The 18,263-nt window shown below is 41.7% G+C and overlaps 1 protein-coding gene and 1 long non-coding RNA gene across 4 annotated transcripts in view; one reads left to right on the forward strand and one right to left on the reverse strand.

Moving 5' to 3' along the window:
• The first annotated feature begins 307 nt into the window (after window positions 1-307).
• The window catches only part of LOC120373384, a 46,905-nt gene continuing 28,949 nt past the window's right edge, over window positions 308-18,263 (forward strand). For both annotated transcript variants that reach the window (XR_005585518.1, XR_005585517.1), the window contains exon 1: window positions 308-433. This is a non-coding gene — a long non-coding RNA (uncharacterized LOC120373384). The remainder of the gene's footprint in view (window positions 434-18,263) is intronic.
• SLC12A1 (solute carrier family 12 member 1) overlaps window positions 3,324-18,263 on the reverse strand; it is a 63,413-nt gene continuing 48,473 nt past the window's right edge. For both annotated transcript variants that reach the window (XM_039491773.1, XM_039491772.1), the window contains exons 21-26: window positions 17,430-17,561; window positions 16,806-16,917; window positions 13,081-13,167; window positions 10,238-10,373; window positions 6,609-6,676; window positions 3,324-4,102 (exon numbers count right to left, since the gene is read on the reverse strand). In XM_039491773.1, the coding sequence (XP_039347707.1) occupies window positions 3,967-4,102; window positions 6,609-6,676; window positions 10,238-10,373; window positions 13,081-13,167; window positions 16,806-16,917; window positions 17,430-17,561 (671 nt within the window). In that variant the 3' untranslated portion in view covers window positions 3,324-3,966. The remainder of the gene's footprint in view (window positions 4,103-6,608; window positions 6,677-10,237; window positions 10,374-13,080; window positions 13,168-16,805; window positions 16,918-17,429; window positions 17,562-18,263) is intronic.

Below are 18,263 nucleotides of genomic sequence, written 5' to 3' on the forward strand. Positions count from 1 at the left end.
CAGTCCTTTCAAACTCTATGATTCATGTGAAATCTTAAAATCACGTGAAAGTGAAAAGAGCATAAGGAAAAGGGTAAATACAGAAAGAGAGAATGAATGTTGTAGAAGTGTGCCTACAATAATGGACTTTCAAATTATAAAATAAATAGCAAGAAGTGAAGCTAAATCTTTGTCTAATTAGGCATTTTCTAGTCCTCCCTTTCATACCATGAGGGAAAAGAGGAAATGCTACTCCTGGGGAATTCTACACCACTGCACACATGCAGAATTCATGTTCCCCACTGATTTTTCCCCCCCCTGCAGAAAATACATTCTGCCAGAGAGGTGCTGCAGTTACACCTTTTGCCCACCATGGGCTGCTGTGGTGCCAGAACAGAAGGCAGCCAGCCCTGGAGAAGCTGTGTTCCTCATAGTACCCTGCTTGTGGGGCCAGGTGAGGAGGCACAGGATTGGGGGCGGGCGGCACAAGGGGTTGCTCATGGGTCACATAGGTTCAGAAGGGCTAGTGTGGGGGACAGACTGGTATGGGCTGAATGGGAATGGGGGTGCAGGGACACGGGGAAGGGTGTAGCTGAGTGGAGGTGCAGGAACATGGGGGAGGGGATGCAGGGATGCATGGGAACAGGAAGAGGGGTTACTGAGTAGGGGTGCAGGGATATGGGGACAAGAGGGGGTGGCTGAGTGGGGGTGCAGGGATACATGGGGATGGGGGAGGAAGGGTGGCTGAATGGGAGTACAGGGACACATGGGGGGACTGGGCAGATGTGCCTGACTGAATGTGAGAGGCTAGAGGTCAGCCAGAGTCTGCATGAAGGTTCCCCGACTCCCTAACGGTCCCTCGTCCTCTTCCCCCTCCCGCCCAGAAAAACAACTGTTCTATACTTCTCCCACTCACACCCACTAATCTTCCATGTTCACTCCCAAGCTCCTTCCCAGCAATTACTTCCCTCTCCCTCAGCTCCTCCATTACCCCTGACTCCCTCAAGCCCTTGCAGTGCTTCTTAGGGGTGCAGGAAATACATTTCTGTATTGTAGTTTTAATGAATTATTACGCAAAGTTCTGTATTAATATTCCTAGTAAGGAACCTATTTGTCAAAAAACATTTCCTGAATCTTTTTTTGTTGTCTGTATTGCTACAGACATACCTCCTGACAGATATTTTGAAATAAATTACCAAAATAATTGAAACTAGTGTGATTATATTATTTTGACAACTAAAATGTGCAGAATTTTGCAGATTTTTAAAATATTGTGCTCAGAATTTTTAATTTTTTGGCTCATAATTCCCCCAAGAGTAAAATGCTTGCATACTTGTCTTTTCAAGTGTCATTTGTAATTAAAGTTACTATAGAGACAAGAAGGGTGAGGTAATATCTTTCATTAGACCAACATCTGTTGGTGAGAGTGGTATGCTTTTGAGTTTACACACACATCTCTTTTCCCTGCCCATTGTGTGTTCTGTAATCTGGGGGACCTGGCTCCTGGTGGGGTGTCTGAGCCTCTCTCCATGTGTGCTGGGATCTGGGCGAAGGCTGAAGGTAATGCAGATTTAAACATCTGCAGTCCAGAAAACGAATAGTTAAAGTACAAACACCCCAGGAGGTGAGGGGGCAGGACTGGCCATAGTGTGTGTAGGTCAGGGGCCTGGTTTAAAAGGGGTGAACTGGGTGAACCTGGGGCATGGGTGAGGAATCCTGGCTGAAGCAGGGGCAGGAGTTGCAGCTGCGGGTGAGTATTGGGAGTGAGAGGTCCAGCTTAGGGTGCCGTAATGTGGTGTAGCCCTCCAATAAGCTGCTGGCTGTGTTGTGTACACAGCAGCAGAAGGTAGGAAACAGCAAGGAGCAACATCTTACATGTTAATGGCTGCTACAGTGCTCACTAATGGCTTAATGGGAAGGGGAAGGTGAGCTGAAAATGTTGGGAGTGGGGGGGCTATATGTTGCAGGGAATGGTGGGGAAAGAGGGTAAAGAAGGAGCGAGATATACTAGTCTTTTCACATGCTTAAAGTTACTGTAACCAACATGTTATGAAGCTGAGACATAGACCATAGATGAAATTTCTCTCTCTGGTCCTGTTAGCAGATACACATTGCGAACATTTCAAAGTATGACCATTATCCCCAGTCCACTGTAACAAAATGTACAGGAGCAGCACTTAAGAATCACATAGCAGCCATGTGGCCAAGGGCAAAGACCACTGGCCTGGAACTATTCTTAGCTCTGCCACTGGCCTGCTGGGTGACCTTGGGTGACTTGTTATGCCTCAGTTTCCCATCTGTAACATTCTTTGAGATCTAATGTTGAAAAGCACTATATTAAAAACTAGGTCTTTTGATTATTACCTAACCACAGTAGCATATCAGCTGCAAACCCAGGTGAGAATTACAAATGCCTAATTGAGCACTAACTCCTACCAACAAACATTTCCCTTTCTGCTTAAAAAAACAAGGAAATTAAATGGCAATACCTTCATTAATGCAGAGTTAAGGTTGCCCAGCAGTAGCTTGTGCCCTTTCAGAATGTCAAGTTCAGAAAACTCAAACTTTAGAAAATAAGGAACTACAGAGCTAAGGTGTATGCCCATGTAACCTTAACTCTGCCGCCTTTTGAGTGATGCCTCAACATGCCCATACTCATGCACTGCTTTAAAGTGGGAAGTGATTGTTAAATTTCACAAGTGTGGTATTCTGTCAGCAGAGTAGGCTAAGTGTGTGAGCGTAGGGCAGGTGCAGGTAACTCCTTTTCTTTACAATGAAAAGACACAGTGCAAGGATGTGTGATAAGGGGTTTAGGGTCATTTGTTTAACTATACCTTTTAGTAATTTGTAGTTTAAATATTAATTATACATATATTTTCTCTCTAATGGAAATAAAATAGCTTATTTTTAATGATAATGAATGAGATAATATAGTACTGTAATATTCCAGAATATACTATAGAAAGAACATGACACACAGATAGTTTAGTGGACTTCAATTATTCATTTCAAGTTAAAATGTTTAACAGATGTTCTTTAGAAAGCCCAGCAATTAAAGGAATAATCTCTTTTGACCAGGAAAATTAAGACATTCAACTAAAGAGTAAATGTAATGTTTATTTTATTATAAGTTGTTTTGCAATTTGCCAAATCAGTATAAAATGTGATCCTCTAAATCATATGAGAGTATACATTTGGGAAAACCACAGTGTTCATAACAAATCTTAACAGAATGTTACTTCAGTATTTCATTAACTTCACTTTTAAATCTATTTCATAACCATATGTGATTATTGCAATTATACATTTAATTTGGTTGCATACAATAGTTTGAAAATTCATGATCAGCGATTATAATTTAGAAACTAATTTTCCATAAATCTAACTTGCCTGTTTCTCAGCTAGTTGGTTAGAAACTGTTTGCAAATAATGTCTTCTGAGTAACTGGCAAATATATTTGGTAGGTGTCTAAGATAGATACATAGTACATTTTTATATAGTCAGTAATTTGAGAAATGATATCATTGGGAAACGCAGCTTAAACAGACTATTTTAAGGTATATATCTATATTACATTAAATTATCATTTTTAGTCAAATGCAATTAAACTTTAGAGATATTGTCAATATGGGTTGATGTTATTGTCATTCTCCTTCACATATAGCTATCAGCAGCGATGTCAGCACAGTTCTGAAAGTAGTGTTTGTTTAAATAATTTCTGCCCCTCCTGTTAATTGGGTCTTCAGTAACAAAACCCAAAGCATTTTAGATTCTATATAAATAGTAGCTTTTTAAATTTTTGGTGACAGATATGTGGCACATAGTTGTTCTTTTAAAAACAGGATATTTGTGATTTGGAGGACATTCTCCATCAGTAGGTAATATTCTGGGTCTAAACTACTCAATAGTGTCTCTTTAGTATGGCTTTGTCTTTAAAAGTACCTGTGTTGAAATCAAACATACTGTATTCTAGGTATTTATATTTTTCTAGGAGTAAAAAGTTAGTACATTTTTGTGGTTGCCCCTGACCAGTAAGATTGGAGGCAGGTTCTTTGAGAGAATTTCTAACCAAGCCATATACAGGTGATCAGACACTACTCCTTTTCTTGCCACTGGCAAGCTCCTGTTGAAGTAAAAAGAGGAATAACATTAATGCTATAAATATAGGGTAACCCTGATAATATGCTTTTCAATAAATACTATCTTTGGTTATAGTTTTCTACTCATCTACTTAAAACAATCACACAGCCTAAGCATGAACATTCAAAATGTTAATCTTATAATATATGGGGTTTCTCTTAGGCCCTGATCCTGAATCACTTACATGTGTATTTAGTTTTACTAATGTGAGTAATCCCAGTGAAATCAATGGGGCTGCTCATGATAGTAAAGTTAAGCATATAAAGTTAAGTGTTTGCAGGATTGGGGTAATAGAAATCACAAATTAGTTATATGTCTAGCTTGATAAGAATCAGAGGAGAGAAAATATAAAAATGATAAGTCATACATTCCATCTGCTTTGTATCAATCAAGGTCTGCTCTAAATTATTTTATGATAGTTTATTCCTGAGAGATCTGGGTTGTACAACATAGAGTAATTTTCCATATACTGTATACTGCAAATGCAGTTTTTGCCTCTAGGAGATTGTGTTAGTAGCAGAGTCAGAGAGGCTTATCAAAACAAAACAGTATATGAAGCTTATTCAAGCACTTAAAGTGTGGTTCTGCTCTAAAAAGTGGCTCTCTTAAAAAATAGCTTCATGGTTCCATGTGTATTGGTTATTCTATTTGTCGAGTTCACAAGTAAGCATTTTTTCTAATTGCCATTCCTGCACAATCATCAACCTGGACCCTAAAAGTACATATTTCTGATTCTTAGATCCTCACCTAAAGATTCTTCAATCCAAATTATACCCCGAGTAAAACCTGTGCAGTTCCTTCTCTGGGGGAATTCTGTGCCAGTGCACACGTGCAAAATTTATGTCCCCTGCAGATTTCTTTGCTTCCCCGCAGAAATATGACTTTCTGACGGGGAAGCCACAAGAGCGGTAGAGAGGTAAATCACTGTAGTGCAGGGGGCGGGACTGGGGAAGACCTGGCTCCCTACCCTGCATCAGGCTCAGTTGCTAGTCCTGGCTGGGCTGGGGAGGATGGGACTTCCTCTTCCCCTGCACAGCATCTGGGGCTGGGTCAGACCCAGCCCCAGATTTCTCCCCCAGCTGCAGGAAGCTCTGCAAACTCTCCCCCCACTCCTGCCTCCTGTACCCATCACTCCTCAGCTGCAGGAGAAGGATCCCTGTACAGGGAGCTGCTCCCCCACCTACCCAACCCCCGTGCATCCAGAACCCCTCATACCCAGACCCTCCCGTTGATCCTCCCCCCCCGCCTCCCCCCGCACTCAGAATCCCTCATGATGAGCCTCACTCCCCCTGCACCTGGACCACCCTGACGAGCCACCCTCACCCAGATCGCCACCCCACTGAGCCCCAATCAGCCACACCTGGATCCCCACCCACTAAGCCCCATTCCCCCAGCATCTGGACCCCCCGTGCTCCCCACATCCAGACCCCCCTGCCAAGTTCTATCCCCCTCTCACATCCAGACCCCCCACTGAGCCCTAACCACCTTTACCTGGACCTCTCTGCAGAATCCCATTACCATTGCACCCAGATCCCCATAAGAAGCCCCATGTGCACCCAGATCCCCCAGTGAGCTGCTCACACTCAGATTGCCCCACACAGAGCCCTCTCAACCCACACCTGGATCCTCCCACACTAAGCCCCTCCACACTTGGATCCTGTCTTGCTGTGCCTGCCTGCCCACAACTGGTGCACCTGGCATGGAGGAGGGGTGTTTGCTCTGTGTCAGGGTTCGGTGCAGCCTCACCACTGAGTCCATGTCCGGGGTGGGGGGAGCTGCACAGTGAACTCCCACCTCTGTGCAGCCAGTAGCCTGAGCTGCTCAATGCCATGTTGGAGCCTCCATATTTATTTGGCAAATAAAATTTGCAGAATTTTAAAATATTGTGCTCGGAATTTTTAATTTTTAGGTGCAGAATGCCCTCAGGAGTAAATTCCATTGTCCTCACTGGATTTTCCCTGGGAAAAACAGAGTGGTCCTGCAATTTGAACCTAGCTAACAATTCTGGTTATGATTCATAAACCAAAAGAAGAATTCTCTCTCTCTCTCTCTGATATCAGTTGACTTTGCAATGTTAAAGATAGTTAGCGAATTATTTTTGCCACGATAGTAAGCAGATACAACTCTGAATATGCAGAGAGTAAATTTGTTGGGTAGGAAGATGCCATTTTCATATAATTCTTTTTCAGAGTAGAACCTCATTTTAAGATGCAAAGAACTGTTAACTAAGAGTGAGCTTCAGCTTCGTCCAGAGAACCAGCATGAGGCTTGTGCATTGCTTAAGTTCCACAAAAGTCCTCAAAATAAGCTTAAAAGGGACTTAAATGATACATAGCCCTTGTGCTGGACCTCTGGACATAAGTGAATTTCACTCTGAGTGAATTAACATACATCTTTCTGTTGCTTGTATTAAAAAAAAAAAACAACAACAAAAACCCCTATATATAGGTTAACTTATTCATTTTCTGAGTTAAAATTGTGCAACTTACAGGACAACGAGATTAGCAGCCCTAGAGTGTTCCTGTAAGAGTTCATTCAAACGGACCTGACGGTAACTCTGGGGGGGGAAATTAGATTCCATTAGACAATACAGTTTCCTGGGTGTGGAAATTACTCTGTGTGTTTGAGACAAAATGTACCCCTTTATTCACACCCTATGAACTATTGTAATAATCGTTGTATAAAGTATGCCTTCTAAGGTATCTTTCAAAAACTCATCATTTGCTGATCAGTATCATCCTGATAAAATATGTGTGGCGACATTGCATGTGAAATTATAAGATTCCACTGGATGGTGTTATTAACACATGTTCCAAAGTGAGGTTGGCAAACAGGTCTTTCTTAAACAAAGGAAAGGGTGGTCTGCTTAATTTGCATTTAAGCAGTAAACAGAGTCATCAAGCAGGAAGAGAAACAAAAGAAGCTCAATCAGATGAGGAAAAAGCAGGGAACATCCTTCCACCTAGACTTTTTGTCTGCTGTTACCCAGCTGGAAATGTTTTTCAAGAAGGGGACTGAAACTATAAATAGGAGGGACAAATGCCCCAAGGGACACCTCTCTCTCTCTCTCTCTCTCTCTCTCCCTCTCTCTCCCTGCCCCTGCCCATCACATTCACTGCACCTGCAGCAACGGAGGAAGTTTTTGCTGGTCTCTTGAGAGAAGGGATCCTGACCTATGACGTTTGGTCAGTACAACTGCTGAAAATATGCGGTGAGAAAATTTGCTTTGAATTTAAAATAGTTTGTTAAATTAGGCACCAGTAGTGTTTTATCTTTATTTCTCTTGTAACCATTTCTGACTTTTATGCCTCATTACTTGCATTCACTTAAAATGTATCTCTGTAGTTAATAAGCTTGTTTTATTGTTTTATCTAATCTATTGTGTTTAAATTCAAGTGTCTGGGAAACTCCATTGGGGTGGCAAGTTGTGTGCATATTATTTCTATTAAAGAAATAACAGACTTAATATAACTGTATTCTCCAGGAGGCGGCGGGGCAGTACAGGACATACATTTCTGGGGGGAATCTAAGACTGAGGGTGTGTTGGAGTCACTCTGCAGTATAACCAAGGCTGGGGAGAGCCAGAGTAACCCAAGTGTGGATGACAGGCTGCAGTTGCACACAGACACTCGGGTGTGGCTTGCATGGTGGCAGGCTGTTTGTGAGCAGCCCAGGTGGGAACTTCTTCAGCAAGGCATCCAGGGTTGCAGGGCAGGGGAGACCCAGGTGCTCATTAGTCTGGATTGTACCTGTGTATGTCACAGTGGTAACATACCAGAGCTTGAGAAGCCACGGGTTATTTTGGTCAAATATTTGACAATGGATTATGGCTGTCGTATATTTCTTTGACTGTGGATTATGGCAGTAGATTACTTATTATGACTGTTTGGGGAAACTCCTGTCTGTAGTTGCAGTTTAATTTGTTACTACATTTAATTTGTTAGGTGCCCAGGTGCCATCTCAATGGGTATAAAAATAAGAACATAAAAACGGGCATATTGAGTCAGACCAGAGATCCATCTAGCCCACTATCCTGTCTTCTGACAGTAGCCAATGCCAAGTGCCCCAGAGGGAATGAACAGAACAGATCCATTCCTTGTTGCCCATTCCCAGCTTCTGGCAAACAGAGGCTTGGGACACCATCCCTGCCCATTCTGGCTAATAGCCATTGCAGGACCTATCCTTGATGAACTTATCTAGTTCTTTTTTGAATGCTGTTATAATCTTGGCCTTCAGAACATCCTCTGGCAAGGAGTTCCACAGGTTGACTGTGCGTTGTGTGAAAAATTATGTAAATAAATAAACCACCTTGCAACCAGGGGCGGCTCCAGGCCCCAGCACGCCAAGCGCGTGCTTGGGGCGGCATGCCGCGGGGGGCACTCTGCCGGTCGCTGGCAGGCGGCTCCGGTGGACCTCCCGCAGAAATGCCCGCGGAGGGTCCACTGGTCCCGCAGCTTTGGTGGAGCATCCGCAGGCACGTCTGCGGGAGGTCCACCGGAGCTGCGGGACTGGCAACTGGCTAGAGCCGCCCCTGCTTGCAACCTAGCAGAGGTTATTCATTTTACTAAAACTTCTAGAGGACTGATCGTAATATATAAAGAGTAAAAATATTATAGTTGTTTCATGTATTTTTATGGACTATAACCACTTGCATTCATGAATGCTATATTGCGGTTCAACCAGGATTATATCAAAGTCAGACTGAGTTTCCAAAGGCTTCCAAAACACAACACACATAATAGAGAAGAAAAGAACATGGAAGACTAATGTCAATTGGTGCCTAACGCCTAATAGGTTTTAAATTGGGACATCTGTACATGTGTGAATTTCACCTACAAGGAGTTTGATATAGCCTCCTCATCCTAATACACCTGTCCAGTACTCTAGAGAAAGGAAAAATAAATAAACTATGGTTCATATCAATCTGTTTTTAAGGAATATTCTGTCTCAATTTGAAATCTTGCCCTCAATTTAATCCTGTGTATAATGAATAAGAATCACCATAATTTAGTTAAGCATTTAATCCCATGTATGATACCTTAAAGTGCCACTGGTATCTGAATAACTACTATTATTTTCCTCTCTAATTTTAATCCTGGTTCTAATCGTGGTCAGAGAATTCCAGCGTTTGATTAACCCCTGAGCATGGTTTAAAACAAATAAAAGGAAGTTCTTCTTCACGCAGCGCACAGTCAACTTGTGGAACTCCTTACCTGAGGAGGTTGTGAAGGCTAGGACTATAACAATGTTTAAAAGGGAACTGGATAAATTCATGGTGGCTAAGTCCATAAATGGCTATTAGCCAGGATAGGTAAGAATGGTGTCCCTAGCCTCTGTTGGTCAGAGGATGGAGATGGATGGAAGGAGCGAGATCACTTGATCATTGCCTGTTAGGTTCACTCCCTCTGGGGCACCTGGCATTGGCCACTGTCGGTAGACAGATACTGGGCTAGATGGACCTTTGGTCTGACCCGGTACGGCCGTTCTTATGTTCTTATGTTATGTTCTTATGAGGGGGAAAAAAAACTCCATGCAGTAAACCTAAACTTTGTTGTTGCTGTTCTTATTTCTATGAGTGGCCCTGCAGTTTCATGTTGCTTATTGGTTCAAATAGGTTTTTATTCAATCATTTGGGTCTTATGTTAATAACTAAGAGCCAAAGCCACAAAGTCTGGATTTGGATAATAAAGTTTCCCAAGTTTAGGGGTGTTTAGATCTAAAGTTCCAGTTTAGGTTCTTCTCTAAATACTTCAATAAGTTCTTTCCTCTCCTCTAAATGTATAGGTCTCCTCTCTTCAGCCTGCCCTCGTAGCTAAAACCCTCCATTCTTTTGCTTCATGTAGCAATCCTGCTCTTGGCCTTCCCTGAATGAGTGTATAGCTGCAGAGGTAAACGTTTAAAGCCACACTGAGTACTCTAGATAGTCTTCTCCAGATCTTTGTACGAAGGAAAATAACTTTTCTTATGATATGTACAATACAAACCCAATTCTTAAAAAATCAAATGCTGACACATAGTTAACATATATATCAAATTCTCAGTTGATATTTCAGATTTGTTCCCTAGTTTCTTTAGCTAGCTAGCCAGCAATATATAATAAAGTTAGGCAAAGATTTACCTTCTCCTTGAATGCTTCCAGCTCTGCATCTGTAATTTTCCATGGAGTCTCTCTTTTTAATTTCTCAGCAGTTGTTAAATCTTTGCAGCTTTCATGGAGGCGATATGGTTCAATCATCTCTTCAAAGAATTTCCAGCTGAAACAAGAATTATGAAAGAGGCCTCCTAGCAGGGTACTAACTCATTATTTCACAGATGATTTCGGTAAGGCAGGTCCCTACTGACTGCAGAATTGCAGCTGAATGACATGCAACATCTTTAAACATTTGGGGCCAAATTGTGCCCTCAGATACATCTGTGCAACCCCACTAAAATGAGTTTATATGGGTATAACTAAGAGCTACTTTTGGCCCACTATCTCTACAATGAATTTACAGCAAGCACTGGGGTCCTTGTAACATAGCCTATTTAAGATGCTGAAATGTTTTCATCGTAAGCCCAAACTGGAAAGTATTAGTTACTAAGGCTGCATCTACATTAGAAGCACTATAGCAGCGCAGCTGCTGCAATGCAGCTGCACTGCTGTAGCGCTTCTGGTGAAGATGCTTTAAGGTGACAGGAGCGAGCTCTCCCTTCAGTTTAATTATGCCACCTCCCACGAGAGGCTGTAGCTATGTCAACAGGAGAAACTCTCCTGTCTACACCAGTGCTTAGGTCAGTATAACTTATATTGCTAAGGGGTGTGGATTATTCACTGCCCTGAGTGATGTTAAGTTATACCAAAGTAAGTTCTAGTGTAGACAAGGTCTCCGTTTAATAAAGAATGCAGGACATTATGCCACCACTGAACACGCATAAACATTTTTCAGAGTTTTGTAGTGTTAGAAGTCACCTGAATGATCAGTATACAGCTTTACTTCAATTAATAGCTAGTCTGTGTACGTTTACCCTAATGACAGGTGGAAAGAAGTTTTACGGCTAAGGCTCTGGAGTGGGACTGAGGAATCTGGGTTCAGTTCCCAACTCTGCTATAGATTTTCTGTGTGACTTTGAACATACCTCAGTTTCTCTGTGCCTCAGTTCCCATATGTAAAATAGGGTTAATAATACCTCCTATCTTGTAGGGGAGTTGGAAAAATAAATTAATAAACAACTGTGAGGTATTTTGACACTACTGTACTCGCAGGCTGAGCTATATAGATAATTTTATCATTTTCAGCAGCAATTTCAGAACGTAATCCTGCCTGTAATCCATGTGCACATCTCTTAATAAAATCAAGGGGATATGCACACAGGTTCTGGGAGAAATATGACACTATTGCAGGTGTCCAGTCATGATATACATTTATTCTGTGTTATAAATAATGCTGAGCTTTCAAATGCATTTGCTCATGTGAATGCCAAATGTATTTCTGTTTGATTCCTTTGCAAATGTACTTTTGGAAGATCATTACTCAGTTAACATGGGAAAGAAGAAAAGAATAATGCTCTTCACCATTCTAGGTTATAATTAAGAAGAAAATACTGACTGTGGAATCAGAAAGGGGATGAATAATTTAAATAGCTTTGCTGATTTTTCAGAAATATAGTTATCAAATAGTAAATACTTTATATGTTCGTAAGAGTATAATACTCTGCATTTCTATAGTGTCTCCCATCCAGTGACTGTATAAGCAGTAAAGAAACAAGATAAGTATTGTTATCACCATTTTACAAATAGAGAAATGGAAGTACAGTGAGATTAAGTGATTTCCCCATGGTTATACCTGAAGTCCAAGATGATGGGTGTGTGGAACAGAAAGAAAGAAGTATGGTATCAGAGAAGCATGGATAATAGGCTGGAGGGCAGAAGGAGGTACGAGTAAACTGTGAAATTTCACAGAGGACCTTGAAGAACAAGGGAGAGATTTTGTACTGGATTCTGATGGGGGGAGGTATATCCTTCTCTGAGTATTGGTGAGGAAATGCTCTATTTAGGAGAGATTTACCTTGGGAAAGTTGGGACTTAGCTTGACTTTGAAGGAGGACTTGCAGGGTCTACTCACTTTGGGGAAGGTTCAACAGAAATCCAGAGGTGGTGGTTTGTTTTAGAAGAGAAGAGGCACGTTTACCTGCTGAATGGGGATTAACTACAACAGGTTCTGAAATACAGGATTTCTACTACCCTGCAGGCAACAGAGGGGTGGTCATCTAAGGCAGCAAAATAGAAGGCTAGAAAATGTGAAGTGGCTGTGAGGGCCGGTAGTTTTCTAGTTTGCCAGGGACAGCAAAATGTTTAATGCTGGCATAGGTCTCAGAATATCTCTGGCCAAGGCACTCAGAGATGGAATTTTTTGAATATTACCCATTCTTCAGTCCTCACTTGACTTATCTAGAGAATAAGCTTTTTTAAAAAAAAGATGTTATGCCTTCATTATATTTGAGTGATAGGAGAGAGCGGTAATGTCCTTCTCTAGGGAAAGGAGTAGTGTGTGTGTTCGGCCTGCAAGATGGTAAGCTACTGAATGCCTGGGCGAGATAAAACCCAGGGGACTCTGAAAGTCTGAGTCAGAGGGGAAGATGAGTCTTCAAGAGCTGCAGTGAAATCTGATGAATAGCATGATGAAGTCAAGGCCATGGAAACAAAAACAGATATGAAAAGCAATTATAAAATGATCCCTGTTAAATTCAGTGGCTCATAACTGTGGGTCTCTAATTAGTCTTTGTATTAAAATAAAGTCTTATCATTACAACATAAAGTGGAGGGCCGTTTGTAGTATCAACCTTTGTATTGTGATTTTTAAAAGACTTTTTTTTTAGTGCTCTTGAGTTCATCCTTTGATAATTTTTTATAATCAGTATAAAAGAAACAACTCCCAGATAAAGAACTGCAGTGAAATAATGGGTTTTGGAAATGTTTCTTACCTCTCTTTGTTGGGTTTCATATTGATGTTGCCAATGATCTTAATATCAGCATATTTTATTCTGAATTTGCTTAGAAGCGAAGTCATCCTGAAAACAAAGGGGAGAACATTTCATCACTGCATTTTTAAGTACCTCAGATCAAAGAGTGCTCGTAAATGAGTTAAGTCATCAAAAGCAATCATCTAGTATTTTAACTTTAACTATATGACAAGTGAATTTATCTGAAATGCTTTAGTTAGTGTTTCTGTTTTCAATTACAGAATTTTATAGATCAACTATAAACTAGGGATCTGGCTATACTGGAAATGCTACAGTGCCGCTGTAGCACTGAAGGGTAGACACTTACTACAGTGATGGAAGGGATTCTTCTGTCACTGTAGTAAATCAACCTCTCTGAGAGGCTGTAGCTGGGTTGATGGAAGAATTCTGGGGTTAGGTTGGCCTTACTGCTAATTATTTCACATGTAATTTTTCACAGCCCTGAGCGATGTAGTTAAGCTGACCTAATTTTGTAGAGTAGACCAGCCCTAAGTTACTTAGCAGAAGATCAGTGGGAATTGCATAAAGATACAGAAAGCAGGGGCAGCAGACAGAGGGAAGTATGTTTACACTTTAGGGGAAACATTAGTTCTTTGATCAAATATTTTAAAAGATTAAATTCCGAAAGATCTGTCATATATAAAAAAAATAGGAGAGAATTCTCTCTTCCAGTCGACAGTACAGACCTGTGTCATCAGAGTTATCAACTGATTTTATGTGCATTGAATAAATACAGCACAATTGTACCGATCGGAGAGGAGAATTTGGCCCACAGGCTTGATAAGTATTATTTGGAATTTTATCAATCTGTGCACTCATGTGGTTCCACTACTACAGTATCTGAGCACTTCCCAAAAAAATAAAAATAGAAAAACGATGTATATATCTATCTCCAATTCTTCCTTTCCAGTCTGTAGGAGAAATAGCTTGCTTATTTTACAGGTTTTATTTGTGTGCACTGTGTTTGAGGGTTAGCCAAGTCAGATACTGGTTTTGCATTTAGTTCCAAAATTGGCTACTTCTACATTAGTAGTCAGGGAGTGGTTGCAGTGATTCACTTTCCAGGTTCCTTGCTTTCTTTTCTTTAATTAATTTTTGGAATTTGGAAGGATCCAAGCGTTTCCTAGGGCAGATCATTGTGGTGATTTCTTCTTGCCTAAGAGGAGAGTTTTTATTTTCACTTGAAGGAAAACGTTATCTGAACAGGATTGAGGAGGAGCATTTCTTGCAGCTTATGTCTACATCTAGTCCAGGGTATGGCTGACAGTTGGAGGTGGGTGCAGAGATTAACGGTGAGAATGCTAAAGTGGAGAGTTTGGTTTGTGGTATAGTATCAAAAGTGTTGTCTGTGTTGATGCTGAAGTCTCCTCAGAAGATAAATCTTTTAAACTTTATCACCATGTCAGGCAATGTCTCTTTCAGCTCCTTTGGAAAGCTTTTAGTGTTTGATAGATGAGTAGGATGCCCAGGTTAGTTGCATCTCTGGATTCACAGATTAAATGGGCATACACCAAGGATTTTGTTTCAAATGATGATGTCCCTGTATTTAAAGTCAAAAGGAATAGAATGACCAATTTCTCTCCAAGTTAATCTTACCTGGCTATGGGTATAGAGAACGAGGTAAACTCATGTTGAGTCTGCAGTGTCAGTCATCCACACAGACTAGGTCAGGAGACTTGTCAATGATAAAATGGTAGTCAGTAAGGACCTTATTGACCACAGAGATTGCACTGATCAGCTTGAGCATTGGGTCCTGGCATTTGTAGAAACAGTGGTGGCAATAAAAATACCTGTGGCTACCCATTGGTTAGTAAAGCTACTAAGTTCTGACATACCCATAATGAAGCCAAAACATCTTGCTTCAGCTCTAAATGAAATTGATTGTTTTCTGTGCAAGGTCAAAATCCAGAAGCCAATTGCTAGTCTGAGTAGCTAGACCAGACATTGCATGGTGGCCGTGGGGGGAAGGAATCCTTCCTTTCAGGCAGCGGAGAAACTACAGAGCCATTCTGCATGGTTTATACCAACTCAGTGATTGGAATACCCTCCATAGATACTTATGCAGCCTTTTTTACACAGGTGTGGGAAGCTTGGCAGGATCTACAGAGCTCAGTGCCACAATGGGGAGAGAGGTTTCACAGTCCCACTCCACGGAACTTCATCCATGCCCTTGTGGAATGTCAGCTATTCAAGTCCTTATAAGAGAATGCAACCAAACCACAGAGCAGCCTTGTCATGGCTAATTTCCAACTCATGCAATTATATCCTGCCTACTTAAATTCCCCTTGTAGTGATAATTGGATAGTTATTCTTCACTTCCTGTCCTAACCAGTTGCCTAGTGATGCTCTGTTGTGTTAAATAGTTACTGAATTCCATTCCAAATTGGCTGCTTTGGAAAGAATGGTGTTATATAAATGATTATTATAATGAGCTTACATTAGCAACTTTGTTTTGCACATGGATGGAAAGCAGACTATAGCTCAGAGGTCTAGAAAGTTTTAAAACTAAATGACTTGGTTTTCAGCTCTTAAAAGTTTGCACTTGCTAATCACATTTTTGTGGGCTGTCTGTTGATAGCAGTGGTTTTCAAACTTCGGGTCACAACCCAGTACTGCCTTGCTCAGCACTCAGGGACCCTGGCAGCCGACCAGTAAAAACTAGTAGTCCCTACCTGTTCTGACACCATGCTGTGCCCTGGAAGCGGCCAGCAGCAGGTCCAGCTCCTAGGCAGGGGGGAAATGGGGCTCCGTGCGCAGCCACCACCCTGAGCACCAGCTTTGCACTCCCATTGGCCTGGCTGGGGGGTGGTGCCTGCATGCAAGAGCTGCACGGAGCCACTTGCGCGCCTCTACCTAGGAGCTGGACCTGCTGCTGGCCGCTTCTAGGGCACAGTGCGGTCCGTGGTGACAGGACAAGCGGGAAGCCTGCCTCTGCACCCCGGCTACGCTGCTGACCGGGAGCCGCCGGCGGTAAGCCCACGCCCCAACCCCACATCCCAATCCCCTGCCCCAGCCCAAAGCCTCCTCCTGCACCCCAAACCCCTCATCCACAGCTCCACTCTAGAGCCTGCATCCAGAGCCCTAACCCCCCTCCCACACCCCAATCCCCTGCACCAGCCCAGAGCTCTCTCCCATACTCTGAACCCCTAATTCCTGGCCCCACCCTGCAGCCCTCACCCCTGCAGCCCTGAGCCTCCTCCCATACCCTAAACCCCTCATCCTCAGCTCTGTTGGGTCACAGGCATCAACAATTTTCTTCAAGTGGATTGCCAGAAAAAAAGTTTGAAAACCACTGGTCTATGGCATGTGCATCTAGGAGGCTTCATATGCAGTTTCACTTGTTAACTAGTCAAAATCATGTTGACCCTATAAAACACAATGATTTTCCCATTACAGACTAAACAGTGTCATTCTCTAAGGAGGGAACATGACCAATTAGGGAGAGAATATGTGGGGTGTGATCTTCCTATGCTAATCGTCATTTATATTTAAGATTAATGACCCCTAAGGCCCTTGTCAAGTGCTAGACATCTCTATATGAAATATACTTTTATTACTGTTCAAAATAAAGCAAGCTGGACCTGCTCAGAAATGCTAAGGTTACTACTAGAGGAGACTATATACAAATAATATTTATAAGCAATCAAAACATTTTAAACAGTAGTAGGGAAAATAGGTAAATTTACGCTAGTTTCTCATCTTCGATCCGGTTGATCTTTCCTCCAGTGAAGATCCTTAATTTACAATCCTTCCACTTTTTCCTCATAGTCAGAATATAGGGAATTAGGAGTGTCAAACCTGGATAAACATATTAAATCACAAGGAGATCAAATGAGTATCTTGTGTGGTAAAAATCATAGGCACTGACTCCGTGAGTGCTCTGGTGCTGGAGCACCCATGGGAAAAAATAGCTGTTCGGTGTGGGCAGGAGGCACTGGGGTGAGGGGGTGGAGCAGAAGCAGGAAGAGGCAGAGCAAGGGTGGGGCCTTGGGGGAAGGGACAAAGCGGGGCAGCAAGAGACGGAGCAAGGGTGGGGCCTTTGGAGAAGGGGCAAAGTGGGGGCGGGGCCTTGGGGCAGAGCAGGGGTGGAACACCCACCCAGAAAAATGAAAGTCGGTGCCTGTGTTAAAAATAAAGCCGCCTCCTTTTCTTCGTAGTGATATACACACATGTATCTGAAAATATTTAAGCCATGTAAAAAATAACCTACATAATGTAAGTGTTATCATTTTATATAAATCCTCAAGTATGCATTTATATTTGGCAACGCAAAAATCTTTCTCCCTGTGGTGTCCTTTTCAATCTCTTACCTCCATCATCAAACAGCCACCAAACATCAATTGTTCCTTTCCCTTGTTTCTTTTTAAACTGATTGCTGGCTTCTAGCAGCCTCTGATTGAATTCACCCACATGCATAGACTGGATTGTGTTAATGCTGCTGTCTGAAATGAGAAAGAAAACTGTGTATCTTCTTTTCTTTTGAGAACTGAAGCAAAGCAACTTTCTGATAGATCTGTTTTCAGGAAACAAGGAGGGAAAAAACCCATCATCTGGGTAAATTTTTTCTTCCTCCTGTTTCTTTCTGGGAATTGGAACCCTTTGGACAAAATAATGATGTGTCTTGTAGGGAATCAAAAATGATTAGTGAAATTTTGTCTAATCTCATAATAGTTTATATTATCTTTTACATTAAACAAAGAATATATGCGAGTTTTTAAATGTGGAGTTATAAAGCAATGAATTGATTTTAGATAATGGCATAAAGTGGTATTTTATTCACCATTAATTATTATATAGATAACGTATTGAAATGATTCAGGCCCCAAACCTACACACCTTTATGCATGTGCTTAAATGTATTCACATAAATAAAGCCAAAAAAAACCCACAAAACATTAGGAGACATCTTCATTGACATAGTGAAAGCATTCAGTTCAGTATCTCACAAAGGCATGGTATGGTGCTTTCTGTCAGTGAGGGGGATCACATGTGATATGACTCCTGTTTGATTGTCACCACATGAGCTTGCTTTGACTTTCATACTTAAAGTCAGCATGTGCGTAAATGCTTACACGATATTTGCTTTAGTGTCATTTTGGGGCATGCTTCCAGTTATGTCTGTTGAAGATACATGGACTGTCTTG

Source organism: Mauremys reevesii, linkage group 10, assembly GCF_016161935.1.
Source record: "Mauremys reevesii isolate NIE-2019 linkage group 10, ASM1616193v1, whole genome shotgun sequence".
NCBI lineage: Eukaryota > Metazoa > Chordata > Testudines > Geoemydidae > Mauremys > Mauremys reevesii.